Consider the following 25,308-nt stretch of genomic DNA (forward strand, 5'->3'; position numbering starts at 1 on the left):
GGGCCACATGCCAAATTGTACATTTTTGACACCCTTAGCAAGATTATACTCCCAGGTTCAAGCTTGGCTGAGAACCGCTTATACCCCCAAGCACAATCTATCCAAGTGGGTGTCCATACCTCATAGGGTCCTTAATTCTCTAAATTGATGGAAAAATCCGTAAAAACATGTGTGTGGGAGTGCCAGTCTCACAGGCTCCTCCCACAAGGATCATCATCATAGAAACCTCCCTGCTAGGCTGAGGTGCACTGTTTTAGGACTCAAAGCAAATGGATCCCATGAGAGGCAAACCTCCACATCAACATATTCGAATTCAGAGAGGTTCGTTACTCTTGCTAGAACTTACTTCCCCTACATTACAGGCAACCCAATCAGAATAATGCTGGACAACACAGTATCTGTTTATTATATCAATTGGCAAAGAGGAGCAGGACCCTACTTCTTATGTGCCAAGTCAGTAAAACTGTGCAACTGGTAAGTATCACACTACATACAGATCTCAGCGGTTTATCTTCCAGGGCTACAGAACACAGTTGCGTACTCCATCAAGCATGTGTGGGAACTGAACAATGCAGGTTCCAAAGGTTGCGTCTTATGTGGGGTCATCCAGAAATAGATCTCTTTGTGACACCATCCAATGCAAAGTGCAGACGATTTTGTTTGAGGGGAAGGCACAGCCACAACTCAATGGGAGATGCCCATGTCATTCCTTGGCAGTTCAGGTTGCTATGTGCTTACGCCATTATTACTCAAAGTCTTGAATAAATTGAAACAGGAAGAAATTAGTAGCCATCTTCATAGCAGCATCATGGCCGAGACAGGTATGGGTCAGAGAGCTAGTTCACCTGTCTCAGCAACTGCCTCTTGAATTTTTCTTGACAGTGAATCTCCTCACCTTAGATTCGGGATACATAACCCACTGGAACGTCTTTGTACTTCACCTCAAGGCATGTAGCTGCTATATGGCTCTCTGCTATAGAATAAGATTGCTTTCCAGAGGTACAAACAGTACTGCCCAATAGCGGAAAACCTACAATAAAGAAAACCTTCCTATAGAAGTGGAAAAGTTTTCAGTTTTGGTGCAGTCACCAATCTATACCTCCTCTCAAGTCTCATCTGATGTACATTCTTCATTAGCTACTAAATTTAGGATTAATGCTCAGCTTATGTGGCTACCCTCTCAGCTTTTCAACCCCTATTGAGGGGTGTTCAGTCTTTGCACACCTGACCACTACAAGATTTATTAAGGGTCTATTCAACCTTTTTCCTCCTGTCAAAGAACCCACTCCACAATGGGAGCTCAGTTTAGTCCTTCATGCACTAAAGAAGCCTATGGGAAGCTGTTCCCTCCTTCATTTTCCCCTCATGACTTCATTCCTCCTACTCTTCATAGCCGTGACCTTGACCAAGAGAGATGGGGAACTAGGGAGCCCTGCTGGTTGACCCATTGTATGCATTGATCTATTGCAACAAGGTAATACTACATCCACCCCTCACTTCCCACCAAAAGTTTCTTCAGAGTTCCATATTAATGAGGAGATTCACGTACCAGTGTTTTACCCCAAGGCTCACTCCTTGGGAAAAAAAACTGAGCCTATACGTGTTGGGCGTAAGAAAGGTTCTCGCCTTTTACCTCAACAGGACTAAGCCCTTCAGGGCTTCCCATAGATTTTTCATCTCTGTTGTGGAATGTATTAAAGGACTCCACCCAAAGACTGTCCAAATGGGTTGCAGGATGCATCTTACTGTGGCCCTCCCCTTAGCTTCAGAGTCTGAGTTTTAGCCCACGCCACGACTTTAAAGTGCTCTCTACACAGCTATTTTAGAGCACTAGTCCAAGTTTGTCAACACAGGCTGGGAGGCTCACTGCTGCAGGCTGTGTACAGATACCCTTACAGGGCAGCCCACAAGAGTGAGCCTTCCAGCCTGCATTGACAGGCTTGAGCTAGTGCTGTCTGGTCTTTGATGCATGTGTTTCCTGACCAGTACACTCTGGTGCCTGCTTCCAGAGCTGACGTAGCTTTCAGTAACACTGTTCTATGGTCCATACTGAATATGCCTCCTCGGCATCCTCCTCTGTAATTGAGGTCCTGCTTGAGTATCTCCTTAAGCAGAGCACCCAGGGGGACGCTCCTTGAAAAGATGGAGAAGTTACTTAACCTTCTGCAGGAACAGGAGTTCTTCAAGATGTGTCCCCCTCTGGGTATTCCATTATCTGACCTCCTTCCCCTCTGCCTTGGAGTCTTCTCACTAGACTTTCATGGTTGAGAAGAAACTGGAGCAGTGGCAGGTCCACAGCCCCCACATAACCTCACACTGAAGCATGAGGATATCTGTGGCACAGATGTGGACCTGTGGACACTGCTGATGAAAATCTCAGATCAAGAGTGCATGGGCGTACGTGCATCCTGAAGTGGAGCACCCATAGGGGGAGACACCTCGAAGAACTCCATTTACTGTACAAGGTAAATAATCTCTCCTTATGTAGACACATTGTGAACCCTTGAGAGAGTGTTACATCTCTCATTTATTTCTGAAAACTGCCTCTCTTGGCTGCGATAACATCGGCAAGGACAGCAATCTTCATTTTTTAATATTTCACAAGAAAAAGTTATTTTTATGTCCTTATCCAAAATTTTTATCAAAGCTAGTTTGACTGACTTGAATCAGACCATTGATATTGCATTTCCCCTCTAAAACACACATGCTATGAGGGAAACTCCTCTACATATCAATGTTACATATAGTGTTGCATTATTACTTAAGACAGAACTCTTTAGAAAGTAATAGAGGTAGTTATTTATAGCTTTTAGAATTAGATTTAGTAGAGAATAGATTCTGTTCTGACATTCTAAATAGATTAGATTTACATTTAAAGCTGTTATAAATTAGCAGTGTACCTGATAAATTGCAGGCCACACTCTGGCTGTTATGTAATGCTTTTCATCCATAGATCTTAAAGCACTTTACAAAGAATTTATGTAATATTATCTCCATTTTGCAAATGGCATTCTTATCCCAATCACTTGTACATTTGCCTCCTGGAGCTCATTCCTATTTTTACAAAGCACTGCTCTCTTGGTTTAGCATTTCAATTTGATGCTCATTTTGGGCAAGTAGTTCTGCAATCTCTTCAACTGTCCTCTTGGGCAGTTAGTGCTTTGTTTTTTTCATTCTTTTAAGCACTCAAATTTTATTAGGCATTTCACAGAACAAATAAAAAAACAAGAGTCTTGCCACAAAGAGCTTTCAATCTAAATCTTGTTGACTAATATTAATTAAATTGAAATCTTGCTAAGCTTCTAAGAATGGGGCTCTACAGAAATAGTTCTAAAAGGTGAAAAAAGGTTTCTTACAGTAACAGTACTTTTATTATAAATGCCTATGCAGAGTCACTTTCCTATCCAACTCTCCACTCTTCAGAGTATCCTCTTAGTTCCTTTTATAACTTCACTGCCAATGTTCAGATCATTGAAAGGACACTTGTGCAGCCCCAATGAGCTCTGCTTTTTTTAGATATATCTGAGCACATGAAATCAGTGGTGCTTGTGTAGATGTTACATCCTTGGACAACAGTTACTAACAGATAACCTTGCTTTGTCAAAATTAATGAGACTATTTCTCTCAACTTCTCCCTTCTTTTTCCTGCCTTTTTGCCCTAGTGACCTAAGCAACCTGCCGTTCCAGTGTCTAATATTGTAGCACAACAGACAATGTTTCTCGATTTGTCTGTGTCAGACTGTTTTGTGGGATTTAAATCCTTTGGCATTTTTTCCCAATAACAGGGACCATAACAACATCACAGACTGAATATTAACACAGTAAGATTTTTGGAAGGCAGTTTATTTTTGTCCATCACATTCTGCTCTACAGTTGTTTCTGTTAAGCGATAGTGGCCATTGTCTGGAAAAGGTGTGTGAAGTGATTTTCTGCAGCAACTTCAGACCAATGATCGGAAGAGAAGGGAGACTATTTAGGTCCACACTGGTACAGGAAAAACCCTCTTTTACCTGGACCAGGTGGAACAGCCCCTACCCTCTCACCCATGGAAATAGGTTAAATACCAGGTTTTGTCATAATCCGCTGCGGGCATTGTGCTACTCATTTGTTTTGAGGCCGGGGGGAGGAGGCTGGGAAGGAATTTTTTCCGCTCTCTGCCAGATTGACTAAGGCAAGGTAAGGGTTTCTTGCCTTCTTCACAGCGTATTGGGGCTTTGTGGTGGTGGACATGAAACGGAGGTTAGGCTTTGATGTTGCAACTCATTATGTAAGCATGGGGTGGATGTCCAGTGTAGGTACTCTGTAGAGAAGGGATATGGTGATCAGATAAAATGGTTTGGTGAAGGATTTAAAGGAGATATTCTTTAAAGAAGTGCAAACGGGGAGTGGAGGGAGTTCAGTGCTCCTATGATTAGTATGGCAGGGAGCCAACTTCTCCTCCTTTATAGTCCCCCATAACTCTTGTTTGAGGGAGATGGGGGGTGAGGTCCCAGCATCAGGTTGGCTGAGGACTAGGATAGGTAAAGGGTTAGGGTTGACAACAGTCCCCACTTCCAGATATATGTAAATGATTATGGAATTACCTACACTGTACACTTTTATCTGCCAGGTATTCTGACATTTAAGAATAGCTGTGGCCTAATTAAACTGCATCCAATGTCTCCCGTCCTTCCGGCATAGCCGGACAATGTCCCTCATGTATAATCTGGTTTGCATGTTGCAGTTTTATTGATAATTTATTTATAAAAATTATCTAAATAGTTTGGAATTATTGTCAACATAATTAATTGTGTGCTTTTACATTACATTAATTTATATGCCTGTGTATATAATGATTTCTTGATCATGTTTGCAACTGTGAGATATTATATCTTATGAATGTATCTTGCTACATATTACAGGTTTCAGGAGGAGAAGATGAAATCCAGCAGCTACAAAAGGCATTGCTAGATTATTTGGATGAAAACACAGAGACTGATGCCTCATTACTGGTAAATTTCAATTTTCTGGATGTATTAGGTCTATATAAATATAACTTTATCAAAGGCATGGTTTATTCCCCAAGGCTCTGGGGCAGACATACTTGTGCCTTGGTTACACCCTCGTTCTAATCCCAAAACTGTTCATAGCATTCATCTCTCTAAAGTAATTGAAATCTTAGTAGACCCATTCTATTGAATGTCAGTCATAATGTTTATAATGGTCCTTGCCTGCCAATGCTTAAATTCTCTTCGGAGCACATTGTTTACTTGGTATTTGATGCGTTCAGACTGACTCTTTCATAAGTGCCATACTTGACACTGTAGACATCCATATATACTATTTATCTACTATAATCCTTTGGTTCTTGTCAGTGGTATTGTTTGTATTAGACTAACATATTCTCCACTCTGCCTTTCAAATCTCAAACAAAAATGTTGAATAGCATTGAACTGGGGCTAATACCTGTCTGGACCCAATTTAATTTCTTCACAACTTGAAAAGGAACTATTAATAATCACTCTTTGTTTTTTCTGCCATCTTGTTGCATTTCTCCAGTTTTCTCGGAAATTTTATATAGCTCAATGGTTCCGTGACACAACTATGGAGACAGAGAAAGCAATGAAATCTCAGAAGGATGAGGATTCATCTGAAGGAACTCACCATGCAAAAGAAATTGAGACAACAGGACAAATCATGCACAGAGCGGAAGGTCGCAAAAAATTTCTTCGCAGTATCATTAAAACTGCACCCTCTCAGTTCAGTACATTGAAGTAAGTTTCAGTTATTGTGGGTTTAGTTTGTTACCTGCTCATTTGACTTGTAAGCATTTTTCTTTGTTTTTTAATAAATAACTATCAAGTATTGTGTTAATTTTGTTGCAGGATGAATTCTGATACTGTGGACTATGAAGATGCTTGCTTGATTGTTCGCTACTTGGCCTCTATGAGGCCGTTTGCCCAGAGCTTCGATATTTATTTGACACAGGTAAACTGTGCCAGAAGTCTTAATGCTGTGAAATACAGTTGGTTTCCTGGTTCCAAACACTTATGGGGTAGTGTGCAATGTCTGTTCATTGTTGAGCACAGGTATTTAATAGGTCATGATAACACCACATGTTTTCATGTTATGTATTGATAGCATATGTGCTTATTTTTCTTTTTTCCTGCATGTATATTACACATACCATACTGTACCTATATTGTTTTATTTGTGCATATATAGAGATCCATCAACTAGATGGGCACAATAAAAAGATAACTACAAAATGTTGAAACCTTTTCACAGATTTTTTCTATCTAAAATGCATGCCTGATTGGGAATATGACCTCATAAAACATGTCTTCATAGATCATTCATATAACTGTATAAATTTTAAATTGGACATGCAAACCAGCTCAATCATTTGCCTGCAATGAATGGTGCTGTCATGCTGATGGTCATGGTTTGACCAAGTGACCTTAGTGTTCCTTCTTTCTGACTGGGAGAGGAGCACTAACATGTTGACATGGTGATACATTTGAGCTCCAGGTAATGCTTTGGGTCACATTACTTTCTTTGATACACTTAACAGAGATGTCTCAAAGTTGGGGTGCACAAATCTTGTTTGGAGGATAATAAAGTGACATGTGGATAGGAAAAAGAGAGCTAAAATAAACGGATGGACCCTATGGATCAACATTTGGGTTATGGCTTATCATAGTGAGGGAGGATCCAGGCTCCAATATCAGTGCAGGAAAGTCATCACTCACATGTATCCCCTCACTTTTTAAAAGTTTGTTCGATTTTTTTGGTAGTTGATTTTTCTCATTTTAGTTTGACTTTTGCATGTTATTCCATTGTATTTTTGCTTGCATTGAACACTGCTTGCTACTTTCCAAAAGCGATTAAAATGTCACTTTTGTTTTCTTATTAGATTCTGCGTGTGCTTGGTGAAAATGCGATTGCAGTTCGAACAAAAGCCATGAAGTGTTTGTCTGAGGTTGTTGCTGTAGACCCCAGCATTCTAGCCAGGGTAAAAAAGGAAACTATCTGTAATGTACATACATTCTTCTATTCACATTTAAAAGAAATTCTGTTTTTCCATACTTTGCATTCGTGTTTCCCTTTATTTTTTTAGTTGGATATGCAACGAGGTGTTCACGGACGGTTAATGGATAACTCCACTAGTGTACGAGAAGCAGCTGTGGAGTTGCTTGGTCGGTTTGTGCTCTGTCGACCTCAGCTTGCTGAGCAGTATTATGACATGCTCATTGAGCGAATACTGGTATGGTCACTTTTGAAATCACTTTGATGTTTGTAAACACATTTTTAACTGGGCTTATATTCTTAATTATATTGAATAGTATCCCAGTTCCTAGAGTAAATGAACTTGTATAGATTTTTTGGGGAATCAAAACTAAAAATTCTGCCCACCAGACTAACCTTGTGAATTGAAACAATTGCTTTTGATGAGGAACTGGTGGGTCAGAACCTAAATCTATACATTTTTCTATTCTAATTTTTGGCAGTGTAAAAATATTTTCTGATGCCAAAGAGTGATTATTTTGTATATTTGTTTGATATTCAGATAGATCACATGAACATGTTAAATTAACAGTGAGAAAGAATTAGTATTTTGCATGTCAAGTTATTTATTTTGATTAAAACATGCATGTGGAAGGCTTTAGGAGCATGTATGTATCAAACACTTGTAAATACATATAGAAATATTCAGTGTGACTCTGTGTCATTGTTTAAAGAACTTGTAACATTTTAAATCTAAAAACCTAAACTTCTCATTCCTATATTTCCATCTCTGTAGATTAAGCCTGAGAAAATAGATAAGCTGGGAAGTACATCTAAGATCTATCATTTTTATGTCTGTTAAACCAAGAGTGATGTAAAAGATTAAGTTCCAGAGCCAATAGTCTGATAGTAAGAGAGCTCTGCTCTCAGAACATTGTGGGGACTGGTCTGAACCATAAGGGTAAAACAGGAGAAGAGAGGATCTCTAAGACATACAGGACCCAAATATTAAAGGTGGCTGTTATTGGTATCACTGTAGTGCGTAGGAGTCCTACTTATGGACCATGATCCCATTGTGCCAAGCACTGTATAAACACTGAACAGAAAAAATAATCTTTACCCCCAAAGACATGCAATCTAAGTACAAGGAAAGAGACAATAGATGGATTCAGACAGACTAATTGGGGAGTATAAGGAAACAATGAGACAGAATTGGTCAGCATGATAGGCAGTGGTCTTAACACACCAGGAGCCTAACCACTGCAATTTTTTTTGTTAAATACACCTAAACATGAATTTGTTGGAAGCTAGTGCAGTCTCTGGAGTTCAAGTGCAATATGCTACCTATGAAAAACACCATTATGTTACACCGCGATAGCTGAAGTTTTGAATGATCTTCAGGTATAATCCAATTTATGTTGGAGCATATTGCAGAAAATCAATCTCAAGGTCACAAAAAGACGAGTAACACTGGCTTTGTCCACAGCTGGACAAAAAATAGTTGCCACCTTCTGAATGAGTGCAGATTTGGAGGGAGGGAAAGTACTCTTGCTATTTCTGCTCTTTGGATATTAAGAAGGATGGAAGAATCCACTAAGATTCTCCAAATTGCAAACCTGAGTAACAAAAGATGGGAAAACTCCCTCAGTTAGAGTCAGATATATTTCTGCATTTATTTCCAATCAATAATATCTTTATCTTATCTGAGAGTTTCAGCAAGCTAGAGCACAAGCTGATTTCTCTTCTAAACATTGGGAGAGTTGCAGTTTGAATCTGATAACATAGAGATTTAGAACTTGGAGTGATCTACATATAGAAGCCCTCATCATCTCACGATCACCATTAGATTGCCTCATGTGCATGTTATATATGAGGGCTAACAAAAAAGAGAGCCTGCTGTAGCCCACTTGGGACAGAAGAGTACAAACCTGATAATTTAAAATATGAAACTGTCAGATGAGGATTTAGTGATTGGCATCATTTATTGCTATAATTTGACATTAAACGTGTATTATAATGTATCCAGGCAATAATCGAAAATGTAATTTACAGTGAAATAGCCCAGTGGCCTAGTAGTTGTACTCCTAAATACATGCCTATCATAACATGTGGTATACCTCGTCCAGTGTACTAAATTTCCCCAATAACAACTATGTGAGCGAAACCAGACAATCACTATGCTATTAAATGAACTCTCACAGGAAAATGATAAAATACAAAAACACCCATCACCTGTGAATGAACACTTTTCACAAAGGGATCACTCTCTGTCTGACTTGTCAGTCCTCAACCTCAAAGGAAACCTGTAGAATGCTTTCAAAAGATGAGCCAGGGAGTTTAACTTCATAACTCTGCTAGACACTAAAAATCATGGACTGAACAGACTCACTGGATTTATGGCTTATTACAACAATCTGTAACCTACTAACACCCCATTCTGTCCTATGACTGCGGAGGTGTTAACAGGTCAATGCTACCTTGAATAGTCTCTTAGAATATGTGCTCACTACTTATACTAAAACAATCTGTTCCATGTTGTATTTAGCTGTGACGCTTGGACCTGAAGAAAGAGCTCTGTATGGCTCAAAAGCGTCTCTCATTCACCAACAGAACTTGGTCCAATAAAAGATATTACCTCACCCATTTTCTTGCTCTCATGCAGAACATCTGCATTTTAATTGTCAGTTTGTTGCTTCCCAAGCCAGTCTCCTAGAAAGGAAGGAAGTTTAATCTCTGTCCAGTTAATATGCGGAGTTATTAGGCTCTCATAGATTTTAGACCATTCCTTAATACCAGAACAAATACGGACCTCTTGAGGGAGAGAATGTAGAATGGGGTAATAATGCAGTATTCACAGGACTTGACTTCCAGGACCTTCAGGATCCCTGGAATGAAATAGTGTTACCAAACAGTAATGCTGACTTTCACATAGGTGCATTTAGAATTTCTTAGTTATTGTTTTCACATGTTTTGCAAGTTAAGATTGATAACTTTTAATTGATATTAATGCACACAATACTTAAATTCATTCTCACTTCTGATTTTTTTTTCAAGAGTATTTTGCTTTCTCCCATCAGGATACTGGTATCAGTGTCAGAAAGAGAGTTATAAAGATTCTTAGAGATATCTGCATTGAACAGCCAACATTTCCTAAAATTACAGAGATGTGCGTGAAAATGATTCGCAGAGTCAATGATGAAGAGGGCATTAAGGTATGGTAGAATATTTCTTTTAAGTTTTTAATTACAGTTTATTTTAGTTTTCTTTTTATTTTGAGAAATAAATAACAAGTATTAGATTTTTCCTTAAAAGCCTTTCAGAGTTTCTTTAGTATATATATAATTTTTATTCGTTTTTAACTTTTTAAAATAAATGTCTTTTTTTTATTCACAATCTTATTGATAGGTTCCTGTCAGACGTGTTGTTTACTCCATTTTTGTTTAAAAAATAACGGAGCTCAAAAATAAAATAAAAATATTTAGATTTATTTCTTCTTTTCCACTTGAAAATATCGATTATCTCCACTCTGTGTCTATCTGATTATTGACATAAATAAACCCTCCCAACTTGGGAGGGGCTGCAAGTGCTTTGGAGGATAGGATTAAAATTCAAAATGATTTGAAGAAATTGTCTGAAGTAAACAGAATGAAATTCAGTAAGGACAAATGCAAATTACTCCACTTAGGAAAGAACAGTCAATTGCACAAATACAAAATGGGAAATGATCCTTAGGAAGGAGTACTGTGGAAAAGGATCTGGCATCTATAGTGGTTCACAAGCTAAATAGCAGTCAAGAGTGTAACACTGTTGCGCAAAAAAAACCCAACCAACCCCCCCAATCATTCTGGGATGCGTTAGTAGGAGTGTTATAGGCAAGACACGAGAAGTAATTCTTCCACCTTACTCTGTGCTGATAAGATCTCAGCTGAAGTATTGTGTCCCGTTCTGGATGCCATATTTCAAGAAAGATGTGCACAAATTGGAGAAAGTCCAGAGGAGAGCAACAAAAATGATTAAAAGTCTAAAAAACATGACCTATGTCTATGAGGAAAGAGTGAAAAAATTGGGTTTGTTTAATCTGGAGAAGAGAAGACCGAGGGGGGACATAACAGTTTTCAAGGACAAACAAATTTGTTACAAGAAAGAGGATGAAAAATTGTTCTTGTTAACTTCTGAGGATAGGACATGAAGCAATGGGCTTAAATTGCAGCAAGGAAGGTTTAGGTTGAATATTAGGAAAAACGTCCTAACTATCAGGGTAGTTACACACTAGAACAAATTGTAGGAAGGTTGTGGAATCTCCGTCACTGGAGGTTTTTAAGAACAGGTTAGACAAACATCTGTCACGAATGGTCTAGTTATTATGTAGTCCTGCCTTGAGTGCAGGGGACTGGACTAGATGACTTATTGAGGTCCTTTCCAGTCCTACACTTCTATGATTGCATTTAAAAAAATCTATATTAAAAGCACATTATTTTGGTTTCCAGATCAAGCACTGAAAAGGTATGAAATGCTAGATTTACATGTGCCTGTGTTACCTTAATTCTGTCCTTTCTGTACACTGAATGAAGTAGGGGTCCTATGGGGAAAAAACCCATATATGATTATGTAATTAAAGAGGGGGAATTAACAGCTGGATCTATGTTCTGGGATAGCGGGGGAGTCTGGCCTGGCTTTCTCCTCCTTCTCCACCTCCCAAAAGTTGGGGATGATCCTGCCACATGTGGTGCCCCGATGGGCTGCTGGGGACATTACTGGAGTTGGGGGAACCTGGCTTTGCTTTCTCTTTTCTCCCTCCCCAGGCCCCCAACTTAGAGTTGAGGGATTCCCACCTAACAGGGCACCCAAAGAGGCATGGGGCACTTGGGGACATGTGCTGGGTCCAAGGTAGGAACCTAGCCTAGCTCTCTTTTCCCCCCACCCTATTACAGCTGCTTCTGCAGCTCCTGGGTATTCCCAGTACAGTGTATGTTGTTACTGCTTTTGTGGCAGTGGCAGCCTGGCCACAGAATGTTTCTGTGTTCAATTGTTATTTTGGCATGCTGGCCAAATTTTCCTGAGGCTGGCAAGCCACAGATGAGAGAGGATGACTTTTTTACAGTTTATATCTCAGTAAAAGCTGAATGGAATTTCACAGGACAAAGAAAAGACATTTCTTTAGTCTGAAGTGCTTGCCCCCTGCCATGTATCAATGGCCTGCTGCAAATAGTGGAGGTATGAGAGTTTTCAATTGAAAGAATGCAAGAATCCTTTATGAAGGACAATAGTAAGCAACTTAAACACAAAGGTTGTGACCAACTCCTCTTATGATATAGACACTGGATAGTAAGAATTTCACAAGCATATACAGACAGGAATCTTCAATCAAACTTTAGAATCCAGAAGAATCCAGTTCTCTTCTTTTCTATACAGATGTTAACAGTTCTGTTTGGCTGAGTGAAGCTTTTACTGTATCTAATGATATACACCTCTACCTTGATATAATGCTGTCCTCGGGAGCCAAAAAAATCTTACCACGTTATAGGTGAAACCGCGTTATATTGAACTTGCTTTGATCCACCGGAGTGGGCAGCCCCCCTTCCCCCCCCCCCCCCCCCCCCCCGCCCTCCCAAGCACTGCTTTACTGCGTTATATCCGAATTCATATTAGATCAGGTCACGTTATGTCGAGGTAGCGGTGTATATCTGATGATAATGAATCGTCAGGGAAGTGTAGTAATGGTCTGCTGAAACTTGTAACAGTTCTTCCCAGTCTGACAAAATCTCTCTGTGAAAATGGCATTTTCCACAAATGTTGCTGTAGTGTGGATTTTCTGCAGCATGGATTTCCATTGGCCAATAATTATCCAGGTGTCCTTCCAAGCAGTGGTGACCTGAGATACAGCTTGGAAGCCCCAGGCCTGGTCCGGAAATCTAAACTTCTAAGATAGAGATACAGGTCTTGCTCAGGTAACCTTCTCTTTCTAGAAGGCCTCGCTTAGTTCCAAAAAATCTGTATAAAATGACACACCATCAATAAGTCTATTGGGGAATAATATGGAAACCTTTATGTCAAGATAAAGTTATATATCTCTGACAATATATTTTTTCCTCTAGAAACTGGTGAATGAGACATTCCAGAAACTCTGGTTTACTCCAACTCCCCACAATGATAAAGAAGCAATGACAAGGAAAATATTAAACATCACTGATGTGGTATGCCTTACAAATTTGAACTAAGAGTCACATGCGGGATTTGATTAGGTGTTTTTTAACATGTTTTGAAATAATTTTTATTGTTGAGCCGCCTTATAATATATAAAAATAAACAAGTAATTGAATCACCAGACAGTTTTATAAATATCATATGTACTGCTCTTTTGCTATATCCCTTAAGATGTGATGGGTTTATTCATCTGACAGTTGGGAAGAAACAAAAGTATCTTGTAGGAAACTTTTAATATAAATACTCATCAGCCTATTGGTGATGATAAATGGTACTACATTTTGTTCTGGTGCAGTAAAATTATAATTATACCAAATGGCCTCCTATTACATACAATAAAATTCCCTAATAGAGCTTATGTGTAGCCATCAGTGCTGCCTGGAGGCCACTAAAGAAATTTTACTTCATTTGAAGAAAGTATCCCATATGTGATACATAAAATTCATCTGAAAGGTTAATTTCAGTAGGTCAGTAAAAAATATAGGGCCAGAATACCTGCTGGCATAAGCGCATACAGCTCTATTGAATGCCAATTTGATTGTATCCACTTTATATCAGCAACAAATTGAACCCAAATTCTTAGAATCTTTACATGTGTCAAATGAAAAGTTTGTATGTATAACCAAAATAATTATTGAACCAACAAGAGGTGATGCTATTTTAGGCTTGGTTTTGGTAAGTACTGAGGACATTATAGACAAGCTGGTCATAGAAAATAAACTTGGATTGAGTGATCACAAGTCAATGCAGTTTAAATTAAATGGAAAAATAATTAAAAACAGGTCAGTAACTAAGGTTTCTTATATCAAAAGGGCAGATTTTTGAGAAATTAAGGGAGCTAGTTAGTGAAGACAAACTGGATTGAAGAATTTAGGGACATACATGTGGAGTAGACTTGGAATTTCTTTGAGTCAATATGCAAAAATAATCTGGAATTTGCATCCCAAGTAAAGTGAAAAAACTTGGCAGACCTAACTGGATGAATAACTACCTCAAAAAAGATATTAGGTGTAAGCAAAGAACCTACAAGAAATGGAAGAAAGCATTGATCAGCAAAAAAATGTATGTTTCAGAAATCAGAAAGTATAGGGATAAAGTGAGAATTGCCAAAAGTCAAACTGTGTTAGACCTTGCAAAGGAAATTAAAACAAATAGTAAATGGTTCGTTAGCCATATAAATAAAAAGAGAACAAGAAAAGAAGTGTGTCCATTATTCAGCATGGATGGGGTAAAGATTAAAGATAGTCTAGGTACGGCCCAAAAACTAAATGAATACTTTGCTTCAGTCTTCAGTAAGAATGATAATATAAAATATGGGGACAAAGACAAGATGGCGAATGGGAACGAGCATATAAAAATGGAAATGACCACATCCAGGGTGGAAGCAAAGCTTAAAGAGCATAATGTGTTCAAATTGGGAGGATCTGATAATCTCCATCCTGGAATACTGAAAGAACTGGCACATGAAATTGCAAGTCCAGAAGCAAAAGATGTTTTAAAAAACCCATCAGACTGGAGAATAGGAAACATAGTACCTATTTAAGTAAGAGGAACTAGTGATCCAGGTAACTGCAGACCCGTAAGTCTGACCTTAATATTATGCAAGGCTTTAGAACAAATTTTGAAGGAAAGAACAATTAAAGACATGCAGGTTAATGGGATAAAATGCAACATGGGTTTATCAAAGGAAAATCTTGCTAGACTAACTTATATCTTTGATGAAATAACTGATTTTTTTTAAACAAGGGAAATGCATTAGATTTAATCTATTTGGACTTCAGTAAAGTATTTGATGTGAAATTATTAGTTAACATGGAGAAGATGGGAATCAGTGTATGAATTGTAAGGTGGGTAAGGAACTGGCTAAAGGAGAGATGATAATGGGTTGTGCTGAAGGGACAACAATCCGGCTGGAGAGAGGCAATTCACCGAGTTCCTCAAGGATCTATTTTGAGACCAATCTTATTTAATGTTTTTATTAGTGATCTTGGCCAAAAAAAAGTGGAAGTGTGCTAATGAGACTCGCTGATTACACAGCATTGCCATTCTGGACGAGGAACATAATATTATTCAGGAAGAACTGGATGAACTAGAGTAATAAAAACGGGATGACATATAATAGTACGAAGTATAAGGTCGTGCACTTAGGAATTAATACCAGGAATTTCTTCTTTGAGTGCTTGCTCATGTCGATTCCATTCTAGGAGTGTTCGCAGCCACATGCACAGTTGTTGGAGATTTGCCTTAGAAGTATGCATAGGGTCGGCTGTGACACCCTCTGGCGTGCCATGCTCGTGCATCGATATATTAAGCGCTGTCGGCCCTACACCCTCTCAGTTCCTTCTTACCACCCATGGTGGTTGGTTGGAGTGCCTCTCTCCCTTGCCTCGCAAATGGTCATCAGTTTCTTTCTTTGCTTCATGTATTAGAGCTGTAAATAGTTTTGTTTACTGTAGTTAGTAAGTAGTTGTTCAGCACTGTAGTTAATAATTTAGAGTCCCAGTGGGGACTTTGCCCCAGGCAGAGCATGCCCCAGTCTCCAGGTTTTAAGCCCTGCACTGACTGTAATAGGCCTATGCCAGTTAGTGACCCCCACGGCAGCTATCTGCAGTGCTTGGGGTAATCTCATGTAAAAGAAGTGTCGCATCTGTAAGAACTTTCGTCCCAGGACACACAAAGAATGCGACATCCATTTGAGAGCCCTCCTCATGGAGGCTGCTCTCTGCTCGGCCTCTGAGCCATCCCGGCTGGACTCGACTCCCAGTACTTCGGCCTCAGTGCATTGTGCACCCCCGACACTAGGCTCTCACCAGCACCATTCCCCTTCACCGGTGCCCAAGAAGAAGTCAAAAAAGCGGGACCCGGCACCGAGCAAGAAGGACCAACAGGCATCAAGTAAAGGACCCTGTTCGGACCACCCACTCACCCCATAGCCACATAGGGGATACATCCCTCAGGGGACTCCCACCCCCAGTGTATCCACCACCGACTCCAGGAAGTGGTTGGGGACCCAGAGTTATTGCAGAGTCAACACCTTCCCATCCCCTCCCAGCGCTCAGAGAGCAAATGACTCTCCCAGAGCAGCCAGCACCACCTGCTGCGATGGACCCAGAGGGCAAGTCAGCCATGAAAGCCTCCCAGAAGACGAGTGAACACCACCAGTCTCCAGAGCCAAGGCAGAGCTCTTAGTCGCCACGCCTCTGGTCTCTGCATCAGCCCAGGTCACCAGTTTGCTGCTTCAAATTGCTGGCACTGTGCTCCCTTTCTCCGCCCTCTCGTTGAGACTTGCCCAGAGGGAGGTGCCGGTCATGGTCATCCTCTCACTGATCCTCTCCATGACGTCAATCGCTGGCACCTAGACCACGGGAACATTCCCCAACGTGGTGCCACTCACCCTACTCGGGAACATTCCCCAACGTGGTGCCACTCCCCCTATTCCTGGCACCGATCCGCCTATTCAAGGCACTGTTAACCCATGGCGATGGTTAACCACCAGTCTCAGGCGTCGACAGCCCTGCCATGGTCACTGGAGGAGGATTGCTCCAGCACTGAGAGGGAGTTCAGCCCCTTGCCGAGATAACGTCATTGTGACTGGGCTCCTGAGACTGCGTCCACCTCCATGATGCCGTTCTGGCAGCATGGCCAGTGCAATGGCTCTATTGGAATGGCTGGGGCATGCCAGTTATGTTGATGCCCCCCTCACACCAATCATTGGTTGCCGCTTCAGACAAGCATCGGACAACACCGGGCTCGGTGCGCGAAGCACAATCGGACGCTGGGTGGAAGTGCAGGTGCCCACTCCAAAACTCCCTTCCTTCATGGGGGATGATGCCTGGGGCCCCTCCCGGTGGTCCAGTCATCCTCATCCTCTCCAGATGAGGTTGTGGCATGGCCCTCTTGCGCTAGCTCACTGGATGATTTTAAGGAGCACCAAGCCCTGTTCCAAAAGGTGGCAATGAATTTATGCCTAGAGATGGAAGAGATGGCGGAGCAATCAGACACCTTGGGTAATGTGCTCTCCACATCAACTCCCGCGCCTGTCGCACTTCCGATGCACGAACGGGTCCTAAAGATTGCCAAAGCCCTCTGGCAAATCCCATCCTCAATCTCACCCACCTCCAAGAGGGCTGATAAAAAGTATTTTGTCCCAGCTAAGGGGTTTCAATACTTGTATACCCACCCATCTCCAAGATCATTGGTTGTTTCTGCAGCCAATGAGAAAGACAAGCAAGGACAGTCTAGTTCCACCTCCAAAAATAAGGAGGTCAAGAGACTGGACCTTTTTGGAAGGAACATTTATTCTAGGGCCAGTTCAGTTTATTCTTCAGTTCAGAGTTTTGAACCCCCAGACTCTTTTGGGGAGATATAACTTCAACTTATGGGACTCCTTCTGTAAGTTAAGGATTCCATACCCCAGAACTTGGCCCAAGAATTCAGGGCCCTTCTTGAAAAAGGTACTAAAGTAGTTCAGTGTTCCCGCCAAATGGCATGGGATGATGCCGATTCGGCGGTCAGGGTGATTTCCTCAGCGGTTGTCATGAGGCACACTTCTTGGCTTAAGACTGCAGGAGATGCAGTTCTTGATCTATGATCTACCATTTGATGGGATTGGACTCTTTGCAGAGGCTGCAGGGACTAAAGGACACTCGGGCCACCCTCTGTTCACTGGAGTTACATACACCTCAGTCAGCGAGGAAACAGTTCTGGCTGCTGTCAAGGCCTTGGCAGTCTCAACAAGGGTCTGCAAGGAGAAGGGATAGGGACATGAGTTTTAGTCATCACCACCCTTACTCCTCCCCTTCACCTGCACAACTTGGCCTGGCAAAAAACCACAGGGTCCAGAAGTAGGCATTTTGAGGGTGTGCTTGAGAACGATGTCCCAGTCACATCCCCGGATCTGCCTCATCCTTTCCTTAACCATCTTCATCCCTACCATTCAACCTAGTCGCTAGTTACCTCAGACTGCTGGGTGATAGAAATTGTATCTCTGGGCTACACCCTGCAATTCTCGGCCAATCCAACCCCCTCATATCCTTCTTCCACGTCCCTCTTCAGGGACCCTTCTCATGAGCAACTTCTCATTCAGGAGGTCAGCAACCTCCTGCAGCTGGGAGCAGTAGTGGAGGTCCCTTGGGAAATGAGGGGGAAAGGATTCTATTCCTGCTATTTCCTAATCCTGAAGGCAAAGGGGGGCCTAAGACCCATTCTGGACCTTCGGTGACTCAACAAATACCTCAAGAAGTTGAAATTCCGCATGGTTTCTCTGACCTCCATTATCCCCTCCCTGGATCCAGGAGACTAGTATGCTGCTCTCGACTTGAAAGATGCTTATTTTCTTATTTCCATCTTCCAAGGACACAGATGGTTCCTCCATTTTATGGTGGGCCAGCGTCACTTCCAATTCACAGTGCTACCCTTTGGCTTCTCCTCGGCCCCGCCGGTATTTACAAAATGCATGGCCCTGGTAGCTGCTTACCTGAAATATTGGTGAGTCCAGGTCTGTCCTTATCTCAATGATTGGCTCATCAAGGGCAGGTCACGGGATCAAGTGCAGAGCAGTCTTGATCTGGTGTGTTCCACCTGTGGGCCTGTTAGTAAACAAAAAGAAATCGACCCTCATACCAGTGCAACGAACAAAGTTTATAGGGGCAGTCCTTGACTCCATGCAGTCCAGAGTCTTCCTCCCAGAGGCTTGTTTCTTAGCTATGTCGGATGTGATCTCCCATGTAAGGAGCAACCCGCTCACTACCACCCGCACTTGCCTAAGGTTGTTAGGCCACATGGCATCCTGTACTTACGTGGTCCGTCATACCTGGCTCTATCTCCAGCCGCTGCAGGCATGGCAGGCGTTGATCTACATCCAACAGGCATGACCTAGACCTGGTAGTCAAAGTGCTGGACCACATCCGGTCGTCACTGGCATGGTGCTTGGACCCCAGATCGGTGTTGGAGGGAGTTCCGTCCCCGTCGCTGACCCTGGTTTCCAACGCCTCGGACCTGGGCTGGGGAGCCCACCTGGGCGAGCTTAGGACACAAGGCCACTGGTTGTAGGTCGACCGCTCCCTCCACAAAATGTCAGGGAGCTTAGAGCAGTTCACTTGGCCTGTCAGTTTTTTTGGTCCCACTTGAAGGGCAAGTGGTTCAAGTCCTGATGGACAACACTGCCACAATGTTCTATATCAACCAGCAGGGCGGAGCCAGGTTGTCAGCCCTTTGCCAGGAAGTTGTCTGGCTCTGGGACTTGTGTGCAGCTTGAAGTTCATCTCGTGACAGCGCACCTCCTCAGGAGCAGGAACATATTAACAGATTGCCTCAGCAGAACCTTCTCGTCTCGCCACTAATGGTCGCTCCACCCCAAGGTGGTCAGCATGATCTTCCAGAAGTGAGATCTCCACAAGTGGACTTCTTTGCGACTTGTCAGAACAGGAAATGCCACATGCTCTGCTCATTTTGGGGGATCAATAGGGGCTCCTTGTCAGATGCTTTCTTACTCCCATGTTCGGGGGCTCTAATGTACGCCTTCCCACCAGTGCCACTGATCGACAAATTCCTCATGAAGATCAAGCAGGACAGGGCCAAAGTGATCCTGATAGCCCCGGTTTGGCCTCGCCAACACTGGTTCGGCATGCTGCTGGACCTGTCGGTGACGGCCCCACTGAAGCTGTCTCTTTGGCCGGATCTCCTATCCCAGAACCATGGCAGTCTCCTGAACCTGAGTCTAGCAGTGTTGCACCTGACAGTTTAATTGCTGTGTGGTTGAATGAGCAGGAATGCTTGGCCCATGTCCAGCAGGTCCTACTGGGGAGTAAAAAGCCCTCCACCAAAACAGCCTACCTGACTGAGGTGCTGGGCCTCGACCCAAGGGGTTAGGCCTGAACAGGCGTCGCTGTTGTCGATCCTGGATTATCTTCTGTATCTCAAACTTCAGGGCTTTTCCCTTTCATCGATTAAGATCCACTTGGCCACCATATCAGCCTTTCACCCCCCCATTCCAGAGTAGGTCTTCACTCATGACATGACGGTCCGGTTCTTGAAAGGTCTGGAACGACTCTATCCCCATGTCTGAGACCTCTGTGGGACCTGAATCTAGTGCTCATGAGAGCTCCCTTCGAGCAGTTGGCTTCTTGTTCCCTTCTTCTAGTCTCCTGGAAGGTGTCATTCCTGGTGGTGGTAACGTCTGCACGAAGGGTCTGCGAGATTAGGGCATTTACCTGGGAGCCTCCCTATCCGGTGTTTTTCAAGGACAAAGTCCAGCTGCAGCTGCACCCAGCTTTCCTGCCCAACATGGTTTTGCAGTTTCACATGAGCCAGGGCATATTCTTGCCAGTCTTCTTCTGAAAGTCTCATAAGTCTGAGGAGGAGCGTACGTTTCACTCCCTGGATGTCAGGAGAGCACTAGCCTTCTATATCGTAAGGACCAAACCGTTCTGTAAGTTGATGCAGTGATTCATCGCGGTGGCGGATAGGATGAAAGGTCATCCAGTGTCCAACCAGATAATTTTATCATGGATCACCGCCTTCATCTGGTTTTGCTGTCATCAGGCGAAAGTGCCTCCACCTGCAATTGTAACTGCCCACTCAACTAGGGCGCAAGCCTCGGCAGCGGCCTTCCTGGCCCATGTGCCAATTCCAGATATTTGCAGGACCGTCACCTGGTCATCCATTCACACATTCACATCTCACTATGTGCTTACCCAGCAAGCCTGAGATGACACTGGCTTTGGTAGAGCAGTGTTGCAAGCCGCATGACTTTGAACTCCGAGCCCACCTCCAGGGATATTGCTTGTAAGTCACCTAGAATGGAATCGACATGAGCAAGCCCTTGAAGAAGAAAAAACGGTTACCTGGGGCGGCAAACCGCGGGGGGCAGCCTGCTGGTTGCTGTTAGGGCATGCCTGCGTGAGGTCCGCCAGTCCCGCGGCTTTGGCGGTAATTCGGTGGTGGGGATGCTGAAGGCACGGCATCGGCGGACATCCCGCAGGCATGCCGCCGAATCCGCGTGGCCAGCGGACCGCCTGCAGGCGTGCCGTAGAAAGCCGCCTGACTTCCGTGCTTGGGGCAGCAATAACCATAGAGCCGCCCCTGCCCCAACCTGCTGCACCCAGACTCCCACCCCACCAAGCCTCACTCTCACAGCACCTAGTCTCCCCCGCTGAGACCCCCACTCCCAGATCCCTCTGCTGAGCCGCAACCACCTTCACCTGGAAGTCCTTGCAGAGTCCCCTTGCCCCTGCACCTGGAATCCCCCCACGAGCCTCTGTGCATCCAGATCCCCTAACACCTAGCCCCCTATTGAGCTGCTGCATCCAGATTGTCCCACAAAGAACCCTCTCACCCCACACCGAACCCCTTCACACTTGAATCCTGCCTGGTTGAGCCTGCCTGTCCCACATCTGGTGCAGAAGGGTAGGACCCCAAGATGTTTCTGGGGCAGGCCCAGGCCTTGTGCTATGTCAGGGTTGGGTGCCCCCTCACCGCTGAGTCCGTGTCCCGGGGTGGGGTGATCTCTCACCTTTGTGCAGCCAGTAGCCTATGCTCCCCCCTGCCATGCTGGAGCCTCTGCGTTTATTTATTGACAAATAAAACTTGCAGAATTTTTAATTTTTTGGCGAAGAATGCCCTCAGGAGTAAGATAAGGAGGTGTTAATGTCATTTTACAAGGCAATGGTAAGATCACACCTGAAATACTGTGTACAGTTCTGGTCACCCATATTCAAGAATGATGACTAAAAACTAGAACAGGTGTAGAGAAGTGCTAGTAGGAGGAGCATGGGTAAGGAGGGCCATTCTTATGAGAGGAGACTAAAAGGGTTTGGGTCATTTAGTCTAGCAAAACGAAAGCAGAGAATGGATAAGATTGCTCCCTATCAGTACATCAGGAGAGTAAACATCAGGGAGGGAGAAGAGCTATTTAAGCTATAGTACAATATTTTCATAAGAACAAATGGATGTAAACTAGCTATAAATAAATGTAGTCTGCAAATTAAAAGATGTCTAACCATGAAAGGAGTGAGGTTCTGAAACAGTTTTCCAAAAGGAGTAGTGGCGGCAAACAACCTAACTAGTTTTAAGATGGAGCTTGATCAGTGTATGAATGGGATTGTATGACAGGGTTGCCTGCAATAGCACAGGATTGACTCAGTGATGCAGGAAGTCACATCTAGTCCGATGCCCTTATGTAAAATGTATTGTTTTAAAGGATACTGTTTAAAAATCATGATCAATTAAAAATAAATTTATTTGTTTATCTTACTATTAACACCTTAAAACTGATAAATCTACTTTCCAGCATTTATACTAAACAGTAGTTTATGCATTACTTTGATCTTGGACAATAAAAAGAGACTAATTGGTTACATTTTCTTTAGTCTAGTCAATTTTACCTTCAGGTTCTCATGAGCTAAAAGTCCTGGAATGATGGCAAATCCTATAGGGCCTGTTTAAAAAATGCATTTTCGGGCAGTTGAAATATGTCATATATTTTATTAGCTGTTAAGCTTTGCAAAAACTAGTTTTCACAAAATTTAAAATTTAGGTCAAATTTGATCTGACAGTGACCTTACAACTGAAGTAAAAACTTTAGATTTATTTAATTTAGGTTGTAGTAGCATCTAAAATCTGAAAAAACATCACATGCAGAAGACATAGTTCCTGTTGCTGCTATCTTACCATTTAAAATAATTTTAGTAAAGGAAAAATACTTATCATAGTTTAAATTTAAACCTGTGTTGAAATACTACAATTACATTTTTCTTCAGATTTCTTTTTATAAATCTATTCCAAATATTCTTTCTTAGGTTGCAGCTTGTAGAGATACAGGATATGATTGGTTTGAACAACTTCTTCAAAATGTAAGTAATAGTTTTGAAAGACTCATTTCACAAATGTCAAAAGAATCTTAACATGTTTCATGGAACCTAGGGCTAAAATGTAACTCCACAAACTTCTAGAATAGTTCTTTATACTGTTATCCGAATTGAAAATCTAACGTTCTCTTGACTTTTTTGTTACAACCTTTTGACTTTAACAGTTGTATCCTTCCTCTGCCACTGCTTTTGTACCCAAAACTAGTTCTTCTTCAAGTAATGGTCCCTATAGTATTCCACTGAGGGTTTACACATCCATGCCATGCGTCCAAAGCTGGAGAATTTGAAAGTAGTACTTTCCTTTCGGGTCCGGGCATGCGTCCTTGCCTCACCTCGCCTCACCATTTCGTCCGAGGTGATAAAGGGCTGAGCAGATCAACCGCGTCTCCAGTTCCTTCTCACTGCTTCATGGTCCAAGTCGGAGCTATTAGTGTCCTCTTGTGTATGATGCACATTAAAAAGTTTGGAATAGTATATAGTTAGTTTTTTTCTTGTAGTGTTTGCTGTTTTTACTGTTTTAACATAGTTTTAACTTTTAGTAATATTTATAGTAGAACTGAGACTTAGGGGGAATCTGTTTACTATTATTCCTCACCCAAGTACCCACACATGGGTACTGGACAGTGCCAAAGACACCAGGATTTAAAATCTGTGCCTCCTGCCCTGTAATATCCTGCCCATTAATGTAATATCTGTCTTTCCCAAGCCGTACTTAAGAAGGCCAGGCTCTCCAACTTAAGAAGTAGCTCATGGAAGTCGCCACGAGGCCTCAGGCAGACCAGGGGCCAAGGGAATCCCACCCTCCCAACATCAGTTTGAGACAGCCAGGAGTGCACGTCCAGCTCCGGTGGTACTGCCACTAGGGACCCCATGCCAGGGCCTAGTTGGGAGGTAAGGAAGCATGCACATAAGCATGGCAGTAAGTCTTCCTCCAAACCAAAGAATGGCGATGTGCCTTCCAAGAGTTCCAGCCACGGGGAGGCAGTGTGCTCCAACACGCACAAGCATGACAAAAAAAACCTCACAAACCAGCAGATCCGCCAGTATGACATACCAAGCTGCACACACCGTCAACGTCAGCCTCCCTTAAGACCAGATTCATCAGTTTCAGGAAAGTCTCCACTCGGGCACCGGTTCTGGCTATGGAATGAGTATCATTAACATCGGGAAGATTAGAGAAAGCACCAGAGCCACATGAACTGTGTACTCTAGTGGCCTTCCACTACCATCCACATCTAGGGAGGCCAGATCTCCCACTCAGGACATACCACAGTCAAGACGTTTCAACACATCTTCCTATGGTTTACATGCTTCCACCGGCTCCAGTGGTACTGCCATTGGAACCGGCGTCCTCGGAGGATTCGGATGGAGCACGAGTGCAGCAGATTCCCTACCGCCACTACGAGTATCCCAAAAGACCACTGGCATCATGGCATTACCCTCCTCCACAACAGCAGAGGAGCCACTGGTTTCCCACACCATGGGGCCCTCTGCAGCACCCGTTGGATCTGTTCTGCTGGCCCTGTTGGAGAACCTGGCCCCATACCCACCTATATAACCCACCCATTTCGAAAGGGAGACTTCATCTCTTTTCCCCCTCTAGGGCACCCTTGAGCAGATGCTCTGAATTGGGTATAGAGGAAGAACAGTTCAGTCCATTTCTGATGGTACTGCCCGAGCAAGAGCGTTTTTCATTGTCCTGTCCAGATGCTGGCTTTATTTATTGTTATATTTACTCAACATTGAGCTGACTAGTTATTAGTTCTTGGGGTCAGATTTTTTAGCCCATTTTCAAGACCGTGGCTGGGATTTTTCAAAGTCACCTAAGCAGGTTGGGTGCCCAGTCCCCATTTAATTTCAGTGGAATTTGGGTGTCTAACTTCTTATGGCCCTTTGAAAATCCCAGCCTGTAACTACTCCCTTTATTTTTTGTATTTGTTGAGAGTGATAACTAGTGACTGCATTTCTTCTGTTACTGCATGGGGTCTTACTGCAGTATACATGGACCATCTGAAATCCCCAGAGAGCTGGCTGGTCACATGTTTTTGCATTCTCCTCTGTATTTTCATCTGCATTAAAACCAAGACTTTCAAAAATGGGTGCCTAAAATTAAGCTCCAAGTCCATATTTTGGTGCCTGAACAATTGAACTGATTTTCAAAAGTGCTGAGCACCTCTCTGCTTCAGTGACACTAATGGGAGCTGAATATTTGACATTTTTTAAAATCAGGCCAGTTGTTTAGGTGCTGAAA

The 25,308-nt window shown here is 42.7% G+C and overlaps 1 protein-coding gene across 5 annotated transcripts in view; it reads left to right on the forward strand.

Annotated features, from left to right (window-relative positions):
• Positions 1-25,308, forward strand: part of NIPBL (NIPBL cohesin loading factor) — a 287,142-nt gene that overhangs the window by 229,645 nt on the left and 32,189 nt on the right. For all 5 annotated transcript variants that reach the window (XM_034774774.1, XM_034774771.1, XM_034774775.1 and 2 more), the window contains 8 exons: positions 4,902-4,991; positions 5,539-5,753; positions 5,865-5,967; positions 6,896-6,994; positions 7,100-7,246; positions 10,065-10,199; positions 13,083-13,181; positions 22,989-23,042. In XM_034774774.1, coding sequence (XP_034630665.1) covers positions 4,902-4,991; positions 5,539-5,753; positions 5,865-5,967; positions 6,896-6,994; positions 7,100-7,246; positions 10,065-10,199; positions 13,083-13,181; positions 22,989-23,042 — 942 coding nt within the window. The remainder of the gene's footprint in view (positions 1-4,901; positions 4,992-5,538; positions 5,754-5,864; positions 5,968-6,895; positions 6,995-7,099; positions 7,247-10,064; positions 10,200-13,082; positions 13,182-22,988; positions 23,043-25,308) is intronic.

This window comes from Trachemys scripta, chromosome 6, assembly GCF_013100865.1.
Source record: "Trachemys scripta elegans isolate TJP31775 chromosome 6, CAS_Tse_1.0, whole genome shotgun sequence".
Classification (NCBI taxonomy): domain Eukaryota; kingdom Metazoa; phylum Chordata; order Testudines; family Emydidae; genus Trachemys; species Trachemys scripta.